Source organism: Aythya ferina, assembly GCF_964211825.1.
Source record: "Aythya ferina genome assembly, chromosome: 11".
Lineage (NCBI taxonomy): Eukaryota > Metazoa > Chordata > Aves > Anseriformes > Anatidae > Aythya > Aythya ferina.
The window spans coordinates 18,175,093-18,197,968 of NC_140307.1; the positions used below are offsets into that span (position 1 = coordinate 18,175,093).

At 37.9% G+C, this 22,876-nt stretch overlaps 1 protein-coding gene across 8 annotated transcripts in view; it reads right to left on the minus strand.

Moving 5' to 3' along the window:
- TCF12 (transcription factor 12) overlaps positions 1–22,876 on the minus strand; it is a 158,667-nt gene that overhangs the window by 92,880 nt on the left and 42,911 nt on the right. For all 8 annotated transcript variants that reach the window (XM_084532351.1, XM_084532353.1, XM_084532354.1 and 5 more), the window contains 3 exons: positions 22,033–22,106; positions 19,186–19,254; positions 8,956–9,058 (listed from right to left, as the gene is read on the minus strand). In XM_084532351.1, the coding sequence (XP_084388477.1) occupies positions 8,956–9,058; positions 19,186–19,254; positions 22,033–22,106 (246 nt within the window). The remainder of the gene's footprint in view (positions 1–8,955; positions 9,059–19,185; positions 19,255–22,032; positions 22,107–22,876) is intronic.

Consider the following 22,876-nt stretch of genomic DNA (forward strand, 5'->3'; position numbering starts at 1 on the left):
ATTTATTCACTGTTGAACATAAGGCTACTGGTTTCTTCAAAGGAATCCCAGCAGCAGGAATCCCATCCGTTTCTTTAAGCCTGTATATTCACCTGTATCCTGGTGATACAGAGAAGGATAACGAGGCTTAGAGTTCTCAAATAACCAAGCCCGTGGTCCTCAAAGCGACCCTGCACCTGGATGCCCAAGAAATGACTGCTTGGAATTTCCAGCTGCCTTCCTGGGATACGGACATGCATTAGAGTGACAGGAGCCAAGCACCCATTTGAAAGCACCAGTGCTGTTCGCCTTTAGAAAACCATGAAGAGCCAGCAACCAGCAAAGCCTCGCACATAAAGCAAGATCTCGTTGTCGCTTAACACAAATGACGCTGATGCATGAAGAAGAGCTGCATGTTTCTCTGGTCTTCAGCACGTTTCTGTTGTATGAAAATCTTGCACTTGCTTTTCAGAAAGCAAACTTTGGTGCAATACTGAGCTGAAGTGGAGGCTTCCAGATACTCTATCTGAAGCATTGCACACCTACACTGGTCTGTAAGTCTAGAGAAAAGTGCAGTGGCCCCTCACAAAACAAAGAGTATTACAGGCCATATACCAAAGGGTATGTAAAAAAATCAAATTGTATCTGTTGAGCAATGGCTTGGTCAATTTGATCCTTTTTGCTTTTCGCTCTGAGGTATCTATGTATCTAAACAAAGGCAGGTTTCCAGCAGCAACAAACATTTGACTCACAAAAACCAAGTCTCTAAGGAAAACTATTAACAACTTTAAATATTAATGCAAATACTGTAATGCTCCAAATCACAAAAGCCACTTGTTTTGGCACAAGCAGCCTAGTTACAGCATCGTGGTTGATCAGTTCAGAATTTAATCGCTGGACACAGGCGGCTGAATTTGTTCAAAACTGGACTGCTAGCAACTGACAGGCTACAGCTACATGCACGCGAGAATGAAAAAATAATGGCATGAAATAGAGAGCACGTAAATGATTTGTATGCACCTGGCGATGAACAAACATCTTCATTGCAAGACAAAGACAAGCCATGAAAAATTACAAAATTATCTTTTAATCACCAATGAGCGTTCTACAGTCTCCTATTTGAACAGGATAATAGTTATTATGTAGATCCCTAAGCAAGTGCCTCATGGGGAAGTTACATCACCAGTACAGGAAAGAATCCTCCCCTCCTCCCTCGTCCCTAGAAAGGAGCTTGGCGCCTTCAGACAGACTGAAATTTAAAATCCTACAGCTTCACCCAGCTGATCCCATGCACTGGAACACATCTACAAGAGCCCAGGGATGGCAAGAACCACAGGAGAGAAATATGCCCTTTCAGCATTTCATGCACTGATGAGCCTTGTAACAGATAAACATACCCTACAGGAGCTCAACTGACATGTTATAACAAAGAGGAAATGCAACACTTAAAATTTTCATCAGATTACTATTTATTCCCCTTTTCAGAGTCTGAGTACACTGTGAATAAATCAACGTTCAATGTATCAGATTGTGTTAGCTAAAACCCACGTTTCTCAGTATAATTTTCTCTAAACTGAAATATTTCAACGTTTAAAAACCATGGACTCGCATATTGAAATTCCCAGACCAGCAATTCAGAAACAGTTAGTATGACAAAAATGCTAGTTTCAGCTGTAAATGAAACCTTCCCAAAGATGACATTTCATCTTCCTCTGACACAACACCAGGGCGCAGTTTTTTCCCGTTACTGTACCATACACACAGTGCCACTGCCAACCAGAACCCCAAGCTCTGTTTGGGGAGATGCTGGAGTCCTGCAGAGTCTCGGGGTCCTGGTCCTGGCAGCATCCAGTGAAGAGGCACCACCAACTCTCCCTAGCACAGCATTAAACAGTACAAAGGATTTTCAAGGACAGATTTCCTCACTTTCCTGCAAGAAAACCTGTTTATTTCCCCTTGACCCACAGCATTGCAGACTAAGCTTGCAAACGACTCCCACGCTGATTGAGAGATTTTCTCATCTGCTAAACTTGCACAATACCAACCCTACTCGGTACGGATAAACCACCTGAGCGCTCGGGCACGGTTGCAAATGCAGCGCACGGCTGCCGGGGAGCCAGCTCTGCAGCTGCCCACCCCTCACCTTCCTGCCCTCGATTCCTGGCCGCTGCTGACGGCAGCCCCGGGCCCACCAGCGGCCGCAGCTGAGGTGAGGCCAGCCGGGCAGGGAGGCAGCTGCGGCCACGCACGTACCTGGCACTGCCACACCTGAGCACCACCTGAGGAGGCTCGCTCCTGCCCCGCTGCCACAGCTGCTGCCTGGGAGGAAGACGGAGATCTCCAGGGGGAGAGAGTGCGAACGGACACCTGCTACAGCCAAACACAAAGGACACGGCGCTCTGCTGCGTCTGCGGGAAGCCTTGAGGTATTAGTGTATTTAAAGAAGTGTTAGGAAAGCGATTTGATTGAAATATTACTGTAAACAGAAGGGGAAATTAAGCTTAACACACACTCTTGTGAGCAAAAACCCAAGGGTAAGAATGCCCCGCACTTAGCACTGTCACTAAATGACTGTGTAATTTAATTTCCCAGAAACCCATTAGCTTTCACAAAAGGAAAATGAAGAGCAGATGAGAGCAATTCTTCGGTGTGAGCAGAATTTATTTAATGTAATACCTGGGGAAAAAAAAATAATAATCTGAAACTGAACCAACAGATATGAAACATCACAACTCTATAAAGCTGCAGACTAGGGCCGCGCAGGCTGCTCCGTGCCGGCAGCATGCAGGACGCCACGGCTGAGCTTTTACAGGTACAGCACGAGGAGCTGCGGCTGCTCCACACGCTCAGCCACAGGCACAACCCAGCTGGCTGCACGGAAACCCCAGGGCAAAGGAACACACACTGCCCTGGCATTAAGGGGAAACAGTAAAGGGGACAGCCTGAACAACTTTAAAATACCTTCCCTCAACTTATTTGTGGAGATTTTATATATTCAGATTTGAACTAAATAATACGTATAATCTGGAAGAAGGAAGACATCAGCAAAATTTAACTTAAAACATTAAGCTTTCATCATAAGCAACAAAATACTACAAGATTCACATTTGATTTTGGCTAGTCTAGAACACTATATAAAAAACAGTGCCAAGCAAGCAGTTAAGCACACTGACATGACCCCAAAATAAAGCAGACGTTCTTAGAAGGAAAATTAAACATCAGCCTTACTTTTACCAATTCATTTTATGTAATACTTCGGACAAAAGCTAATTTGTGATGAAGACATGCCTATCTGAAGCAACAAAACAGTTTTACTGAGGTGAAGCAATGGCAAGAATTACCTCCGGAAAAGGAGCCATGATGAATTACATACAGATGAATCTGCATAAAAATAGCCCAGGCGATTTTTCCCTACTATTTTCTTCTTCTACAGATCAACTGAGGATACTTACATAAGCCGAGAATGGAAGCATGTTCAGTCCTCATATTTTTAGCTTCAATAATCAAGGCATTAAGTGATTTAATAAAACATAAATATAATGCCATGAAATTGACTGATGCCACTTACTGTGAAGCAAAATTAAAAGAACTTTTCCAGCAGAGGAAGTTTACAGCCTATTGGCTTGTGGTGCGCCTGTGTCTTACAGCGGGAGACTTGTACCCCTAACTATCGTACCCATGGATGACCTTGACATTGCTGCATCTTCAAGAAAAACTTTTTGCTGTACTCTTGGCTGCAGTAATATTTGACAGATAATTATGCACAATGTGAAGCTTATTAGCTATCGTTTTTCAAGCTGTGTTCATCATACTGCCCTTCTCCTGTAAAACAGAATGAACTGAAGCACTTGTTGTAATCTTTATCATGTCTTTATTTTGTCTATTTCTTCTTTCAACATTTGCCTTTCTTCCTAGTGAATTGTTCGAATGATACAAAATATTCTTCTGACCATTTCCAAGTTAACACTAGTGTAATAAGTTAATACTGATGTGTATAAATTACTTCACATCAATCTTGCCATTACTCATGTCTCTAGAGATCATTTCCATTATGATGCTTTTTTTTTTTTCCATGTGTTAAATTAGTGATGACTACAGAAGATGATTCAAAGAAACGTATTTGGGACAAACACACAGTCTGCCAACTCACTGTTTGCACCTGCCCTCTCCCTTCCTGAAAGGTAGTTAAAACAGGATTCTTAGCAAAAAAATGTAATGGCATCATTCTTAACATTTGCCATTTTAATAATTATTTACCTTTGCTGGTTTCCTTCTATTGCTTTCACCAAGATAAAATCATTTCATCTTCGGCTCTCTACAATTTCAAAATTCTTTTTACTGAAATACTACTGAGTTAAAAAACAAAATAAAACAAAAACAAACAAAAAAAAAACACAAAAAAAAAGCAAAAACAAAAAACAAACAAACAAAAAAACCACAAACCTAGCACTTCAAAAGATTGGTTAGCGTCTTAACTGAGAAAGAATTCAGATTCATACCTTCTTATAATTGCATTTTACAGTCCAAAACCATCTCCTTTTACTGAAAACCATTCCCAAAATTCAGGTTTAAATACTTGCATCACCCTTTCAGCACAGTATCAATACTTGGAAGCTCACCGAGGTTTCAGTTATTTACCACATTGCTTCAATAAAGTACTTGTCACTCCACCCAAGCCAACTGGAGTGCTTACCTTACAAGTCAAGCAAGAGATTTTACAATAAGAATTAGACATAGTAACTTCACTAGTTTGAAAGATGCACTGACAGACAGACAACCGTTCTTACACGCCTGAAGAATGAGTCAAGCAAGTCAATTAACTGATCAGCAATGCTAAATCCAAACCCATCAAAATCCAGGTATTGATTGCTCATTATATGAATAACCCACAAAATTAGTCTTTAGTCTTACAGTAATTCAAAAAAACACCTTTGAAACTTTTGTGGAATCTGGCCTCAACCCATCAAGCACCTTCCTTCCGCCACCCTTCACATGGCAAAACCTGAACCACTCATGACACTAATTATTGTAACAAGCTTCTACTCCCTCCGTCATAAATACTGCCTGAGGTACGCCTTCATTCCCCTGCACTGTCAGGTCCTCCATACTCTTCACAGTGGTCAAAGAAATAATCATGGCCATAGCTAGCATGAAGCAGAAGGCAGCTTGTTAGGAAGAGGCGCAGAGTCACCACCTCATTAGAATATTAACGAGGTAAGTGCTACAACATCAATGGATGGTATGAAATACCCCGTTACCTACAACCTCTAGAGCTGGATCCACTAGCGCCAGTGAGTAGGTAAGGTCAGGAAGTTGCAAATGATCTAAAATACTCCGTATGTGCCAGTCCCACACATTGAGTTTCTAATTATGACAGTTGCAAATTATCTCAGTTGACCGATCTTCTAAAATTCAATCCAATTAAACCGTAGAACAAGTAGATAACTAATGGGAAAACAAGGAAGTACACTTGAAAGAAAACTTGAAAGAATAATCTATTGCTTTGAGTTGAAAGAGAATTCTGTATTTTAAATTCAAGCTTATATTCAACCACCACCTTTTCACTCACCATCAACTAATTTTTTCCTGACTTTTCATCACGTACAGGCCTGTGGAACTGCTCAGTACCTAGGAAAGGGACATGGAGCACAGCATGCAAGTGCTTTGCTTTTATTCTTCCTATTCCTCATGGAAAGGCACAAACGCACAACAAAAGTCGCCCACTTCTAATTTTCAGGAACAACTAACACAAAAACACTTGAAAGCTATATTCAGGAGCAATCTGTTTCCTTTCTTCTTAAGCAAAAGCAGAAGAGTTCAATATAACAAAGTTTGGGGAACAGCGCAACAGAGGATACAATATCATATGCTTGAAGGGTCCTAGTAAAAACTGACCTCTGCAAGTACAGAGGACTAAAAGGCAGCATAATTACAGAGGAAGGAATCCGGTCTCCTCGCTAATAGTTTTCTAGAATGTAATTAAACCGGAAAGTGTTGAATAAGCAAAGATTATCAAGTCTGGATGGAGCTGCAATACAACCAATATATCTTAGCCTGATTTCCTACGTATTGCTATGGATACTAACAGACTATGCTGGTGCCAAGAGAATTCAGTGGTTTTACTTAAAATACAAGCAACAGCCCTTCCTTTTTCATACTAACAAATCAACAGGATAATTCTGGAATTCATTAGTGAAGAACACTAACCAATCCAACATAATAGCTTCACTTCCTCTGCAAAACACTTCAAAAATATCTAAATGAATATGGAAATGCATCTTTCTGTGGCAAATTGTTCATTATTGAATCATTATCAACTCTTGTTAGACAAAATTTCTCTCTTTTGCAATGTACAAGATCATTAAAATGTTTGAGAGCTCCATCATGAAAGACAGTGGCACTTTATAATCCGCTATCTCTTCAGGCAAATATGCTTACGGCTGAACATAATACACAAAATAACAACATCCCCTTGACACACAATTCTTTCTTTTAATGGTGCTCTTAAGCGTTGACAGCAATGGTGAAATATGTTGTTGCTCGCTCTTTTTTTTTTTATATATATATAAGTAGTTTTGTTTGTTTGTTTTAACTATTTCACAGATGCATTTCAGTCATGATTAAATGTTGAGGAGTGTGTCTTAGGCCTTCAGTGTAGGACCCCAGGCACTCCACCACTCCCATTAGCCTACTGAGCTATTTCCTGTAAGGTCATCAAGTGTGTATTCTAGGCCTCCAGCTCCTTTCAGCCTCTGAAGACTCAATGAAGATCAAAGCACTTATCTAGTAACTAACAAAATGGATGTTTTCATTCTGTTGAAGGAAACGTGTCTCCAGCTCAATATGAGCTGTATAACTTTTTTTGTCTGAAATAACTAAGGAGAAAATTTTTTCTTCTCAGTGATGGAAAAAAAAACACAACAGATCCAGCTACTAAATATGAAACTACTCCTCACTGTTTTTATGGAGCTTTTATTATTCCTCTCTCCAAACTTTCACCTTCACATACTTCACCAAAATTCATAATGTCAAAGTACAATATACAAAGCTGCATACTAATGCTGTAACTTAACTAAAATTAACTGTTTTGCTACGACAAGGCAAAAAAATAATGGGCAAAATACTTTTAAATTAACCTTTTAGTTTTGAGTTGCTAAACTTCTTAGAGGTATAGAATAAAAGCTTTCTCTAATTCTTTGCTGCATAGAGGAAGCAAGTGCTATTGCTTCAGCAAAACAAAATCCTTCAGAACAGCTAGCCATAAAGCATTACAATACCATTTCAGTTAACAGCTGCTGTAGGCAAGTGATTGACATACACACATCTTGCAATTCATTAATTCTCCCTACAAAGCAATCTCAATGGAGGCTTCTTTGCAAATCTCTACTAATGATGTAATTTTATTATGCCTAATGGAATCACCTAGTCATCTCTTCAATAAAATGTAAAAACTAGGAGGATATAGTTGCACCACAGATTTTCTTTTTCTATTTAAAGCATATATGGGTTAGAAATTATTCAAAAGGCAAGAACAAATAGCTTGCTTTTGGTAATATAACACGCAAATCAAACTGTGGTACTTATTTTTGTAAAACAAAATCAGTACCAGCTCCAAAGTCTCGAGCCATTCCATACAGCTACCGATCAAAATATTGGAAAGGCAATTGAGATATCTCGTCTTTTTAGTCTCCTGTATTAAAAAAAAAAAAAAAGACAACATTTGAAATAGCATTGAGGTGGGCAGGGAAGAAAACTTAAAAAACGGAGACTACATTTTAACCTTACTTCAGATATAAGTATCACTGATCAACTGACATGAACTCTTTCCATATACAGACTACAGAGACACTCATTTTAAAATTACACATTTTCAGGTTCATGTAGGAAGGTTTCAATGAAATTCCATTTCAGCAGTAGCTTCACTTTGCCTCCATTTCAGAGAAAATTAAAAAGTAGTAAACAAAGATTGAACAAAGTAGAAAGATTTCCAAAAGAAATTGCAGACCACCAGGATTTGGATTTAGGTAATCCACTTAGATTACCATGGCTATGTCTTAAAAGGACAATACTAAGATCACAAAATAGGTCATGTCTGCAAGAAGCAGAATATATAAGTGAAACAATTTCAAGTTTACAAATTCAAAACCAACATTCAGAACCACCCCTACGTTAAAAATACAAGAAAGACTGTCCCAAGACCACATTTTGCCCAACAGTACATATTTTGCAACTGACAGTTTTATGCCCCAAACTGGAATAAGGGTCACGAGTTTCAGACAACCATTAGTACATTAATACGTTTCAGGTAACAGTAGAATCCAGGCAAAGAATCACTGAAAAGACATTATCTAAAATATATGAAAAAACAATATCTAAGCCAACCATCTAATACATGCTTTTGGGGGGTGCTTGCTTGCTTTTCCTGTTTCAATAGCAGAAAAAAAAAAAAGTTGGGCACCCAAAGACCTGGAAATGACAACAATTTTTGCCCAGCTAAATAGGAGTTTGAAAGTATTTCTTAAAAGTGACAATGTTTCTAAGAAAACAAATAAAAAAAAAATTAATTAGAAAACATAAGAAGAGTTTATGTAAAAGACTTAAAAAGTTGGTGGTTCTCTTTTTCTGAGGTGCAAAAAATAAAGATTACTATTGGTGTCTTTGCAGCAAAAGTTAGAAAAACAGTTTTAAAATCACTTTGATTTCACTAGAGAAATGCAAAAATCAAAGTAAAATATATTAACTTTCTAGATCAACTTGAGAATACATAGATAGTTCTTTCTTCTAGAACATCAGACAACGGTCTTTATGACGAATTTGCCCAACATTCAAATAATTCAACAGGAAAGTCAGTGTTGCTGTGAGAAACAAAGCAACTTCCAGATGCTTGACATGTCAGGCCTAGACAAGGGGATGAAAAATGTCTCTTTCTGACCAAAGAGGCTTTGAGGGGATACTCGTAAAGAATTACCTACTTACCCATCAGATTTGAGTTCATGAAAGGTGTCGGGGACAATCCTTCATGGGGCCCTAATCGACTGTCATTCAAGTGATCACTGTAATGAGGACTGTCTGCAAAACCCTAGAGAAAAAAAGACCAGAGTATTAAACAGATTATTTGGCAGCCCTGCTAATTGAGTGTAATGACACTTCCCTAATTAAATGTGCAGAGTCACAATTGGTCATTCATCACAAAAGTTGGCTTTGAGGTCTATCGCTCAGAAATCACTCTCTGCCCACATTTTACTTTCCATCCCTCTTTTCCTTCTCTCCATCAAAAATAAATCACCGTTTCTTAGCAAGTTGTGTCCTCATAGAACGTATTCCTAAAAATTGAATAATACTGAGATATATTGATATTTGAATCCTTAGTGTTACATCACTAAGCGTTGTGAGAGTAAAATTGGTCTGAAGAAGTCACAACTCATTTTCTTTTTTTTTTTTTTTTTTTTAAATGTTTGTTTGCATTAACAAAACACCACAGTAAGAAGTTCATAACGAGCCACAGATGTTAGGAAAAAACGTTGGTAAAAATGCATAGAAATTCCATAGTTTCAGATTCACACACATTTGAACACTATCACATTGCTGAACAGCACAGCTCACTGACAACAGGTTTACTTTCAAATACTGATCAAATAATCTTGCTATCTAATTTTCAAAGCAGCATTCAAACTAAAAACACTGTTTCGCACTTCTCTAGCATTGAGATAGCCAACTTAAAAGGCTGGAATGACCCTTAGGCAGTCTGGAAACACTGGTAAAAGAGACAGATAGAAAACACAGAAGCACGAGGATATGCATATTATTTAATTAAACCAATTACTTAAATTTTCTTTTGTACAGTTCAAAATGCTTTCAGCTTTTGTGTATAAAGGCATGAATATGGTATTTGCCACGTAAGACTGCTCAGATGTGCACTGAATCACTTACACCGTATCAAAACCTGACAGACTTCGCACTGAAAATTGCACCTCCTTTGTAACCGAAGTTTTGAACCACATTTTGTAAACCTTAGCTTACAATTCCTGATCATTCATTCCTTTAAGCCTCTTTAGACTAAAATCTAGAGAGAAATCCAAAGCTGGGGCCTAATTAAGGGACAGAGGAAAATTGCTCACAGCTCCTAGAAGCCATCCCAAGTCCCCCAGGACTATAAAATCATCAATCACTGAACATTTATCATTTTTTCAGACCGCAGGCTCCCATTCAAGACAACATTAATGGGGCTGAAACAGGCCTCACTATCTTTGCAGGCGTGCTGTCAGTTCAACCAAAGGGCTGGTAACTGAGGGCTAAATAACTGTCACATCACCACCAACTGCTCACGGATGCGTGTCACAACTCTCCCCGCTATTCTGCTTTAAAAGTAATCATCCGGGAGTCCCAGCTCCCAAATGAATCTTCGGCTGACTTTATCTACTTCAGAATCAGTGATACACAAGTGATAGGCATTCAGGAGCAGCCTTCGTGACATTTACAGCTTGGTTATGACCACAAGGGTGTCCTCTGGTGAGCGCGACCTGGCCCGTCTGTCAGGCAGGCAGCGTGCGGCAGCAGCTGCCGAGGAAATGGGGAGCCGGAGCGGCTCCTAGCTAAGGTCACCACATGGGGTTGGTTTTAAGTTGAAAGGAAACAAAAAAGAAATTCAGCCTGCTGAATAAAGGAACAAAAGGGTGCAAACAGAGAACTTTATTTTATTTAAAAAACAAAGCACACAAAAAGAAAACCCAACAAAGTAAGGACAGTATTAATGAGGGGTGAAAGAATCCCTATCTCAAGCATTCGTGAAGCAGTGCCTAGATGAGCCCCAGAGACCGAAGTCTTCAGGAGATCTTTATTGACAAAATAAATACTTAAACTACTGAATATATTACAAGAGTAAGACTCATTTCACGCACGGTTACACATCATGCAACACACTCAACCTAGCACACAGGATTAATAACGCTCTCCCCCAGGTTCATGTTGCACATTCCCTCAGTCCCCTCAAAAACAGTGGGATTCGAGAACTGGGGGGATGAGAGACCAGAACGCTCACCCTCCTACCATCGGGCCTCCTTCAGCCAACCCTTTCCAGCACGCTCTTTTCATACACCTTCTCCGTTCCCCAGAACACACTGGTGTGCAATTATCCAAGCGTCCAAGCTGTATTTCTACACCCATGGACAAATCAACCACTTCAGCCACCTGAAAAAAGCGCTAAGATGTCCTTTGCAAGGCTAAAAGCCACAGAAAACATAGGAAATGTTCCAAGATGAGGAAAAAAATGTACTAATGCATATGCAAGCACTACAGATAGAATAGGTTTTCAGTCTTTGTCATGCATTGCAGAATGCACACTCGTGCTGAGTGTCGCCTCTCCTCCACCTTCACAGGGGACCCACGTACAGAGGTCTGAACTTGGCCTCCATCCGTGACACCAGGTCCTCAGCCTTCGCAGTGAGTTACGAGCTATCAGCTCAAGCAGCAGTTTTTTGGTCGGCACTAGAAATACTGCATCGATTCCCACATATAGCCCACCCACAGGAATACAAAATAATCACAACCATGCACAGCTTTGATTTACCAAACTTCTTTTCCACTTCACAAAAGCAAATTAAGCCAAATGAGAAGAGTGCTAAGGACAATGATCTAAATTAGAGTTATTTCAGAGCATTCTTCACATTCAAGCTGTACTTCAAATAAAACTGCATTCCTGATACCATTTCTTGCTTTTACATCTGTACTGTTTACTTACATAATGAATAGCATGAAGTCCTACTGGAAAGAACTTTAGTCAAGCAGAGATGAGACTTTTAGAGGCTTCCAATAGCTTCTTTTCCAAAAAGCTACTGGAAGCTTTTAGTAGTACAGTCGGAGCTTAAACATTTAAGAAATATGATAGTGCAAACTGAAAACATATTTACTGCTTAAAAGAAGAATGCAGTTGAGAGCTTTAAAAGGTCTGTCTGCTATGGCAATAAAGACAGTGATTTATTCAAAGGTACATCCCACCTGTATGACTACATTTCAGAGGAAATACTGTGCAGCTGGCAACTGAATGGATCCCTCATGGCAACGGCAACAGGTGGTGGGGTAGAGGGAGTTATGTAAACCTGTTCCAGAGCCCTCTTTTCAAATTATCATAGAATCATAGAATATCCTGAGTCAGAAGGGACCCATAAGGATCATCAAGCCCAACTCCTGACACCACACGGCTCTACCCAAAATTTTAGACCATGTGACTAAGTGCACAGTCCAAACGCTTCTTAAATTCTGAAAGGCTTAGTGCTGTGACTTCTGTGAATTATGGTTTAAAAAAAAAAAAAAAATCAGTAATATGTAGTCCCCAAATGTGAAAAAGGATAGCCTAGGGTGTTTCCATTTCATCCTCTCTTTCTGAGGCAGGAAAGAAATTCCAGTACGTTGCAATTTTGAAGATTATTGTACCTGCCTCCAGAAGTGGACTCAGTTGATCACAGCGTGACTGATAAAAGCTTCAAGCATAAACAGGAGCTAACTAGTTATGCCAAAAGCTCTTCTCCCTCTGGGAAGCACTACTCAGTGATCTATACTCTGACCTCGCTCTCCTCGAGCAGGTTGGTGATCCCATCCTTTGGGCCACAGGTGGCCTTCCTGCTACTTCCCGTTAGCTGTGAGGCAGGTTTGACATAGGAAAGCTGGAGGGCAGCTTTCCATTCCCAGCACACACCCTCATTTCTGCCACCTTCATTCCTCAGCAAGCGTACCGATCAGCATGCATCAGAAGGCACAGTTTGAGTATTTAGCAAATAGCTGGTGAAAAGTCTGCAAAATAGACTTATTAGACAATTTATTTTCTTTTATGACCACGCTATTGCAAAGGGACAGCAGAGAGCTCAGACAGGGCATTTTTCTACCTACACAAAGAAAACTGGTTTTGAGTACGACCGTTTGTATGCCATAGCTGTAAACTCCAAACCATACTGTTTGTTCCAACTTGTTACACGAGTAATACCCAAAACAGCTTTACCCTTTACAAAGGGAGACAAAACTTCTGTTTTATTACAGTCCCAATTCAGCCTAATGGACGCTAATGCCAACCGTTCCCTTACAGCATTTTCTAACAGTGAGACTGTTCGTTTTGCCTGTTGCAAAATGCCTGTTAGCCTCTCCCAAACTTCAGGCTCACTCTATGTCTGCATTCAGAAAGACAAAAATCAGAAATGTCTGCAAACAAAAGCAACAAGTATCATAAACTAATAATGCCTGGCATGAAATGCAGCTGGAGGACTATTACTAATTAGTGCTGCAATTTAATTGCAGAGTGTAGGCACTCTCAAGGTTGAATGCTCTAACATTTTATTCATTTTTTACGTTTCATTGGATTAAAGTGAAGTTCTCTTATCATTCCAGTAACTGAACTCTATCCATTAAAACACACAAAATATAATCACTTGTAATACTTTTCATTCCCACCTTTTCTGGGTAAGACTCCTCAAGTGATTTAGGCTTTGCCCATTACCAAGAGGATTTTCCATCTACACAGGTGCTAGTACAGCTACACCAACCGAAAATCTGAGACTATTTACAAAAATCTTACGTGATAGCATACAAGACACCTGAAAATTATCTTATAGAATTAACTGTTCTGGTAATCCTGAAAGAGGAAATGAAAACAAACCAACAACAGAGAAACAACATTCCATACCAGGCACGTTTATCCTAGTAACCCGTAAGTAACCCCGACACAATGAGTCTCTGCCTCATTACCATGACCATAAGGTCAGTACTTCATGATTAAAGGTGTAGGAAAACTCAGTTAAAATTGCTAAAGCATATGCTGAAAGACAATTCATGTTCGTTTACACAAGGCCGAATAACAACTAACTTCAATCTGCTTGGAAAAGAAGAACACAGACACAGATTCATCCCCTCCCTTTTCATTCTACCTCGAACAGAAAACTACTCTCCTTTAATCATTATTGTCCAAAGTCACACCACAGTTTGTCCATGCATAAGCAAAACCACACTCCTAACACTAGCTCAAGCTGTGGACTTGTTCAGTTATATTATATACATGTAACTACTTTTTAATATATATTTATGTATAGACATACTTTTTTTTTCTTTAAGTAATGCATAACATCCTATTTTTATTTCACAGTTTTCCTTTGAAAAATGAAGGAGGCACTGTAACGACAAGGTAGCTTTTAGGCAGCACAGCACATGATTTTCCTATGCATTTATTGATTTCCTTAAATAATTTATTCCTGTATTGTAAGTACTGCACAGCCTTTTATTTTGTTCAAGTCCACCATACTAGAGAAAACAGACTTAATTTTTTCTTCTTCCCTTATCCTCAACACCTCTCTCCAATGCAAGTACCTTTACCTGGGAACAAACCAAAAATCAGACCCAGCTGTAGCTCATAAGCAAGCTGCTAGACCAGTAAGTGACTATTTGCAACTTAGCAACTTAAAATACAGATCAATTATCTCCACTAAAGTTAAGATACTTAAAATTCCACTAAAAGGAATGGTTAACTTCACAGTTCAACTTGGTTACAGACTAAAAGATTAAATTTAATGAATACTGCTTCTGATTCCTTACAAACCAAGAGAAGCCACCTGAATGTATAATATGTAAATGAACAATAGATCTACTGCTGAAATCCACTTTAGTTTGGGTTATCTGCTCTTCCAAATGATTTGAGTTCTAAAATAAACTAAAGCAAAAAAAAAAAATTAAGGGGAAAAAGGGATGGGGTGTTACAGAGATGTTGAGACAGCAAGAGAGAGACAGACTGTACTGTACCTGTGAGCTTTGTGGTTGTGATCACTGAGAGAAAATGAGATAAGCAGCTTCTGGAAGACATACCAATGTGTCCTACCTACTTTGAAAGGTTATGGTCTATGTGATCATGTAGGTTTATAGAAATAAACAAACATTTTGGAAAGAAAAGTCATCAAATCTAGGTATTTGTCAGTGGCTCCAAGAGGAAAGACTACAGAGCCAAAACCTTGCTGAGTCTACTGTGAATTAGCTGTGAACACACTGCTAAGAATGAACATTACAAAAAAGAAAGAAGTTAAAATAAATAAAAGAAAAATAAAAACAAAAAAAAATATTCTCAGAAAGGAGTGCTTCAAGGATTCAGAGAAGTCAGAACTCACCCTGGAAGCATAAAAGTTCTTATACCATAACAGGTACCCACTACAAGAGAGCTTCAATTTATATTATCCTCATGATGGTATACTACATGGTGGTTTAAGTTTTCATTCCGATTCACCAAAAACTGAGATACAAACAATAATATCAATTTCATCTTAAAACTTAAGTTATTTACATGTAGACTATTAACTTGGATGCTGCAACCGCAACTGCGCTTCATGTTGCACAATTCTATGGGCCAGAGTAAAGAGAGTTCTCTGTGAACACGCAAAACTTGTGACTGAACACAACACACTGAACAAGGCATCTGTTCTCCAATAACCAGCGTTTTCTCCAGTTCTAAATCTATTTCCAGGAAATTAACATAGTGAATAATGGACCTGATTTTAAACAACTAAACCAAACAGCCAATTACACCTCTCTGAATTCTTGTGAGACAAGTATCAATGCAACATGCAATAAGACATTTCTTTGGCCACACAGAAAGCTCATTTGAAATCATATTCCAACACTAATTTCAATATAATAGGGAGATAAAAAAAAAAAAAAAAAAAAAAAACTTCTACAATAATAACTTATGACTGAAAACAGATTTCTCTAGCTCTTATCTAAACTATAAATCAGGAAATAAAATAACACAAGTGAGGCCAACGTACTGGCATGAACAAGCTTGAAAATAATACTTAAGAAACCTATCTAGAGACTGTGCTTAAAATTCTGGAACCTGTTTTAAATAGAGCTGCCCATAAGTTAAATTACAAAGTAAGCTGCATTTGTGGAAACATCCTGTGCACTAAATACGGGATATTGAATTTAGGCTTTGGTTTCACACTGTATCATCTGCTTACTTATAGAATACATCAGGAAAAGCAAATAATCAGCAGAACCACCACCAATCTCCCTCCCCCAACAACAACAATAAAAAATAAAAATAAATTAAAAAAAAGAAACCAGAGGACAAAAAGGACACAAGTACAACAGACTTGATAACACTTACTGTATTTCTGTGTCCCTCTTGTCTTGTTTTGCTATTTAACAGCTTCCTTTCTTGTAATGTACCTGAGATTAAGAGGTATAAAATACTATTTCAAAACCTGCTATCTCATTACTATTGTTTTTTTGACTTCTTTGCAAATTAAAAGTACTACTGGTGGGGGGGTGTAAAAAGAATAGAATGGGCAAATAATATTTTCGGCTCCAATGTATATCTAAGTCTTTTACATACATGTAGGGCATAGCCTGTTGACTGGTGCTACATTATTATCTATGTCTAGCAGCAGTACCTTGAATGGTTCAACTCTGACTTCAAATAGATATATAAGAGTTACGCAACTCAACAGGAGAGGAGAATAGACTGCATACTCAGTGCTGAAACTTGATTTTATGCTAAAACAGGTCAAAATGTACATTTACAGCTTTTATTGCAATATAAATGCTGGAAAATACTTCAAGCACCCATGGTAGAAGTTTTGTAACAAAAATATCGCTGCTAATTTATTTTAAAAAGTTAAAATTACCACATATGTATGTATTAGAAAAAAAAATGAAAAAATATATAGCAAGGAAATGTCTTATTTAAAAAAAAAAATATATATATGTATTTTTCTCTTTTGGAAAGAGCAATTTAAACAGATGAAAACCTTGTTCCTTTTTTCATTTTCCGAAGAGTGTTGAAACAAAATCAAAAATATGAAAGAAAATCCCAGAGCATCATGATTCAGAAAATAAAAGCCACTATTAACCATGCTACAGTAGAAAGAAAAACTTCATTAAAAGATTATATTTATCCAAAAAGAATAAATATACCAACTTGTTGCTAGGTTATGCGAATCAATGACAACTCCCAGACAAAGTAGAAAGCCGGAATTTTGGAAGCATCTCACACCAGGAAAACAAAATTTTCAAGAGCTATAGGGCAAGACATTATCATGTAACAATCAAACTGCTACTTGCTCCAGTACCTCTGAATTGGCTTCGAAGAGCTCAGCAGAGCAAGGCTTTAAAAACCAGCTTTCCAATTCTCTGCAGCATATGCTAAGAGACAGCTACCCTTCTAATGCAAGGGATTATGAACACATACAAAAATCTCTAGCACTACATCGCTCAGATAAGGGAGAGACTTGCATACATTAATCAAAAGACAGCAATCTGAAAACCACCACAGTTGCCCAGATCAAGGTAAAATCAAGATTGAATAGTCAGAAAAAAAGAAAGCACCCCAACTGATGGCAAATTTGACACAGTATTGTAAATGGACTTCATTACAATCATTCAAGATTAAAGCAGACATCAGCATTCTGTAGAATTCGACTGACCTGCTAATTAGCTCCCCTGAATTATTCCTCTAAAAATAAAGCTTTCCTACTTTTTATTTTCCACTATAGATATATTTTCAAGTGGTTCATTTTTCTAGCAAAACATTCACTCTATGCAGGAGATTTTGCACACAGATGTCACTGATTCATACCTTTTCACGAATTTAAGATCATCACAGCCGATTCTAAATATACAAATACCCACTAATCCTCCAGTGCTAGAATATTTAGCGTTATTAGGCATTGAAAAACAAGGCTATTATATAAGGTTTTCTCAAGTCTACAGTGATTCTCAGACTTTCCAACTTTAATGCTAGTTCAAAACACTACCAAAAGAAAGAGCCAAGTAAACTAAAATGTTATGGGATGTGAGAAGGATTTTTGTGAATTTATTACTGATCAATAGATTAAAAGACAAAACACCCCACCCCAAGCACAGGAATATCGCCCAGTTTTCATAGTGAAAGGAAGTTACCAATGTGTTTTCCCCATTTCCCCCAAAAAAACTGTACTCAGATCAACATTCTTCAACAGCTGCATGAATAAATAGAGAAGACTGGGTAAACAGAGAGATGGTATAATTTATTGATAACAAAAAATGTTTTAAAACATCCTTACTAAATATTAGTGCAGAATTACAAAGCAAGTTCTCTACAAAATTTGCAATGAAATAGTAAATAATGTTTGGTGTAAACACAAAAGAAACATGAGAAATGTGCTTAAAGAAATAATTGTGACAGTACAAGGTGGGAACTACTGCAGAGTATAAGGAAAAAATCTTGGTATCCCATATAGTTTTTGAAACAATGTCACTTCAGAGCTCAGTGACAGTCAAAAAGTGCAAGACTTAGGAACAAGTAAGAAAAGAACAGAGAAGTATTTTTGTCATGCAGAAACGGACAGCATACCCTCATGTTGACTAGCACATGCAGCAGTAATCAACCCAATTCTAAGTTATGCAGAAAAATTCAGAGATTGGTACCAAGAACTAACCTAACCGGAAGCTAGGTAAAGTTACTGTATGAGAGACCAGTAGATTATGATTGCTCAGTTTGGTGGAGGAGACACGTGACTGGAATGTACAACAAAGATGTTCATGAAAAAATAAAAAAGAAAAAAGAAAGAAAAAATATGAAGTACGTAAGTAACTGCTAATCACCACTCATCAAAACACAGGAACATGGTAGAAATCAGTTAAATCACTGGTCAGCACACAACCATCAGTATTTTTGCCACAGAATGTTTGCTATTTTTGCCAAAACTATAATCACAATCAAAAAAATTCACAACTCTCAGAGAACAAGTCCACCAGTAGCTATAAGAACAATATCTATAAGATTGGCTCTGTCCAGACAGTCTCCTAAATCCCTAAGTGCTGGGCTTCACCAGGACTGTACATCAGTAAAGGCGGCAAAATAATTGCCCTGCATTTATACTCTTTCCTTAAGCATTACTACAAACAGACCTTTAGCAGGAGGGGAGAAAGGAGATCAGAGGAAGATCTCCCTTTACCCAGTCTTCCACCATCTTACTTAATGATCCTGTGAAAGGTACGCATTTAACTACCATTAATTCCCAACCTATTATGTGCCTCTGGACATTCCAGCCAGTATTTTGCCAACGATTTAAACTATTAAACAATTCCGTCGCTGTACTGTGACTTCTAAGGAAAAAACTCCAGTAGCCAGCTGCAGGCAGATTTAAAATAAATAAATAAATAAGCCACCACACACACAATATAAAGAAGAGAAATCGGTACCTCTTGCGGTTTCAACTTCTCTATGTCCGTGGAGAGGTCTGAGCTTTTTCCATGAAGACTGCCATTTTCCTGTAAACAAGGAAGTCGTAAGAACAATTACGACAAGATGAACGTTCTATACTGAAATTATGAGAAAGCACTGCATTCTGAAGCATTGGAGCCAAACATATTAGCAAGATCATTTTGACTTATTTAAATACTAAATGTTAGTCATCAGAAGATGTAACGGAGAAACATAAAAGGTAAAGTCCATCACTTGCCCTGCTGACTGTGAAATATTATGATCTATATTCCTGCAATACAGACCCCCGCACTCATTTTTATCTATTCTGGTCAGCATATGAAGCAGTAGCCAGAAGTTACCTATATTCAGAATTCTAAATAAGTATCGTTGTGAGCCTCGTTAGTTGAAAGAAAACCAAGAAATAAATGACAATAAGTCTTACCCAAAACATATGCACACAAACTTGGTTTAGACTTGTAAATGAAGTCTGGTGCTTTTCCTGGGATTACAATGCAAAAGACCATTTCCTGTGTTCTACTTTTTTTTTTTTTCCTCCAGAAAAACCTGGCCATGGAATGAATTGATTTGTACCTCTTTATCATTACAAATCCTATATCCAGACAACACACAACTCTATTGTTCATGACCTTTTAGGGGAAAACACAAGAATAGCGTTTTCCTTTAAGAGGAATTAAATTTTTCCTTAAACAAAGCTGTTATTTAAATGACATCCCGGACAACCATTCTTTATTGTTTCATGCAGGGCTCTACAGAAAGTTTGCTTTTCCTGTCCCATTATCTAGCTTCAAGGTGTACTGAAAACCCAGACAAAGAACTAAATACCCTCTGAATTGCTTCGGATATCCATTTCACATCAATTCTGCAAAAAATCTATTCCAATCCTGTGGGACACGCCCTTCTTATTACTACTCTGTGTTTGAAGATGATATACTCCATAAAACCAAGGAGATTTTTTGCAGTCTTTCAAAAACAAGCCTCCTAAGACAACAAACCACATAGGGCCCAAAGGACAACCTAAACCTACCGTCGCCCATCAGCTGGTGTCTGATCTGCCAGGAGCCATTGCCATACCAGCTCCACAGCTGCCAACAGCTCGCAGATAAGGTCATTCCATGAAGAAATTTATGGACATGTTCCATGCTAACCTAAGGCTTGCCCTTATGTTTATATATTTTAGCAAGCTTTCTGAAAAAAGGTAGTGTAGAAAAACATCTGTAAAAATATTCAATGCACAGGAGTCTGTCATTAACTTCAGTACTTTTTCCTCATGCAGGATTTTTGTTGTCTTTAAGATTAAAAAAGAAAAATCCCCTAATGAAGTGAAAGAAACTTTACCACCTCAACATTACAAGTACACGAACAGTTTAAGAAACAGCCTTTTTTATTGAGCAGGATTACTTCATTTTCAACAACATTGCGTAATTGCTTGCTGAGAGGACTTTTTTTTTTTTAATATAAATTATTTTAAGTCCAAAGTTATAAATGCTGGGAGTAGGGAGATACCTGACAAATGCAAAAATTTAACTTTTTTTTTTTTTTTTTACTTGAATCCTTCCACAGGGATCAAGACAAGTTTATATTGACAACTGTTTTACTTTTTTTAATGATAGATGCAACAACTTTAATATATGATTTCTGGTGGTTTTATTTTTGGACAGTGTATTAATTTCCCAGTTGTGAACTTGAATCATAACTCAAATTCCGGTTAGGTCAGCTTGACTCATTACTGATTAATATTGATCAGCAATTTCATAGATGAGTGTCAAAACACTGAACACTTACAGTAAGAATACCAAATAGTAAAAGCTGTATAATAAGATTCCATTGCAAATGAAGATAAGGCATCTAAAGGCTGGGCTTCCTGCCTCAAGTTATTCAGGATGTTTTTAAGGATACCCGATTTCTACATTGCACAGAAATACTTCTGCAACACAGTTATTTTTTTCCACCCATTTGCCGTAGATTATTTATTGAAGATCAATGGGAAAAAATAAAACTTCATAGAGAGTCTTCCTAATGTTCTCCTCCGAAGTCAGATGCAGGTTTTTGCAATATCCACCTGGACAAGACCTTGTAGCCCACCCACTACATTCCACAGCAGGAGAAAGCTGCTAACAGCTCTCTGGGTCGACAGTAGTGAATTCAGAACAGATTATTTAGATCAGGGTTAACTATTATGCTGTGCATTTCTATTAATTCATTAGGTACTTAGCTCACTAGCTCTTTAGGGAGTATGTATTCGTAAAATGAAAACTGAGTAGATAAAAGGTAATGTGATTTACTACAGGAAAAGCTGGCTTTTAACCACTGAGTTGGGTTTTAACAAGACGGTATTATTGTCAGATACAAGATACTACCAAAAAACTTGGGATCCGTATGTGGGGTGGATGAAGCTACAACAGGAACAGAAGAAAGCCATTGAAAAAGTGAAGCCTTTCTCCAACACCATAACGCAGCACATACTTCAGCTGGGTAATGTCAATGGAAAGGCTAGAGCTCCGTGTACTTTGCCAATGCATCTCTGCTCCTGAACAAGTAACATGACTTCTATTTTCATTTTCTGATGATACGGTAAATAAAATGCATGCTGATCATGCAAGTATACAGGTACGTATGGTTTATTTTCATAAATACTAAACATACAAATCTTTTAGCCTTAGAAATCTGAATTGCTATTGCGGCATTTCAAAGTCATTAGAATCTCTGAAGAGATGCTAACCTTTTTAAAGGAGCTTACCCTTAAAAACATGGCCAGATCATCTGCTGATTTTCTCTGTACATTCTCATAAACTTTATTATCAATTATAATGTGGGAACCTTACCCTTGAAGATTCATATGAAGGACTTGGCTGACCACTTGTTCCCCATGATGTGGCACCTGTTCGCTCATCCATACCTAGCAATAAAAAGAAAAGCACAAACCTATAATAAGAGATAGCAAAGTCAGCTATGTTCTCTGATGTAACCTGAAAGCAAATTCCATCTTTTAAGATAATATTTCTAAAAGCAAAATTTAACATGAACAATTTCCTTGATAACGAAGCTGGCTACAAAGCAACCTACTCATTTACACTCCTGCAGCTGCTGAAAACAGGAGCAAAAAAAGTTAAGATTTGCAGATCTGCAGTGCCAGCCCTACATAACCTGTAAGAAGTTACCCAAGTAACAAAACAAGCTCAGCCACATTAGGCTGGCTTTTTGCACAGCATGATTTATCCTGCATCTTTAGCACAGAATATTGTAGTACGTACTGTGAAATGTACACTTGTTATTACTCTTCGCTCTCATGTTTTACTTGAGTATTGTAAAGCCTGTGAAATTATTTTCCCTATTTGGTCTTCACATTACATGCAAGACAGTTTAGCATAAGGGAGAAAAAGGCAAGACAGAGTGCTTTATATTTCAATTGCCTAATAAAAAAAGAAAAACCACAAAGACTCATGATGTCTGCTCTTCTAAAAGAGGAATCTTTTTTAATTCTGTAACGGTTCTTTTAGAATCAGTTCTCTTTATGCAAATCAAGGTTACAGCTCAAAAGAGAAAGGGGAAGGAAAAAATAGGGAGAGCTTTAAAATCAGTATCAGAATATATATCCTGTGTATTATCTAGCCAACAATACCGTTGCCAGCACTTGCTTCAATTACTTTCTATTCAACATTAACTGGC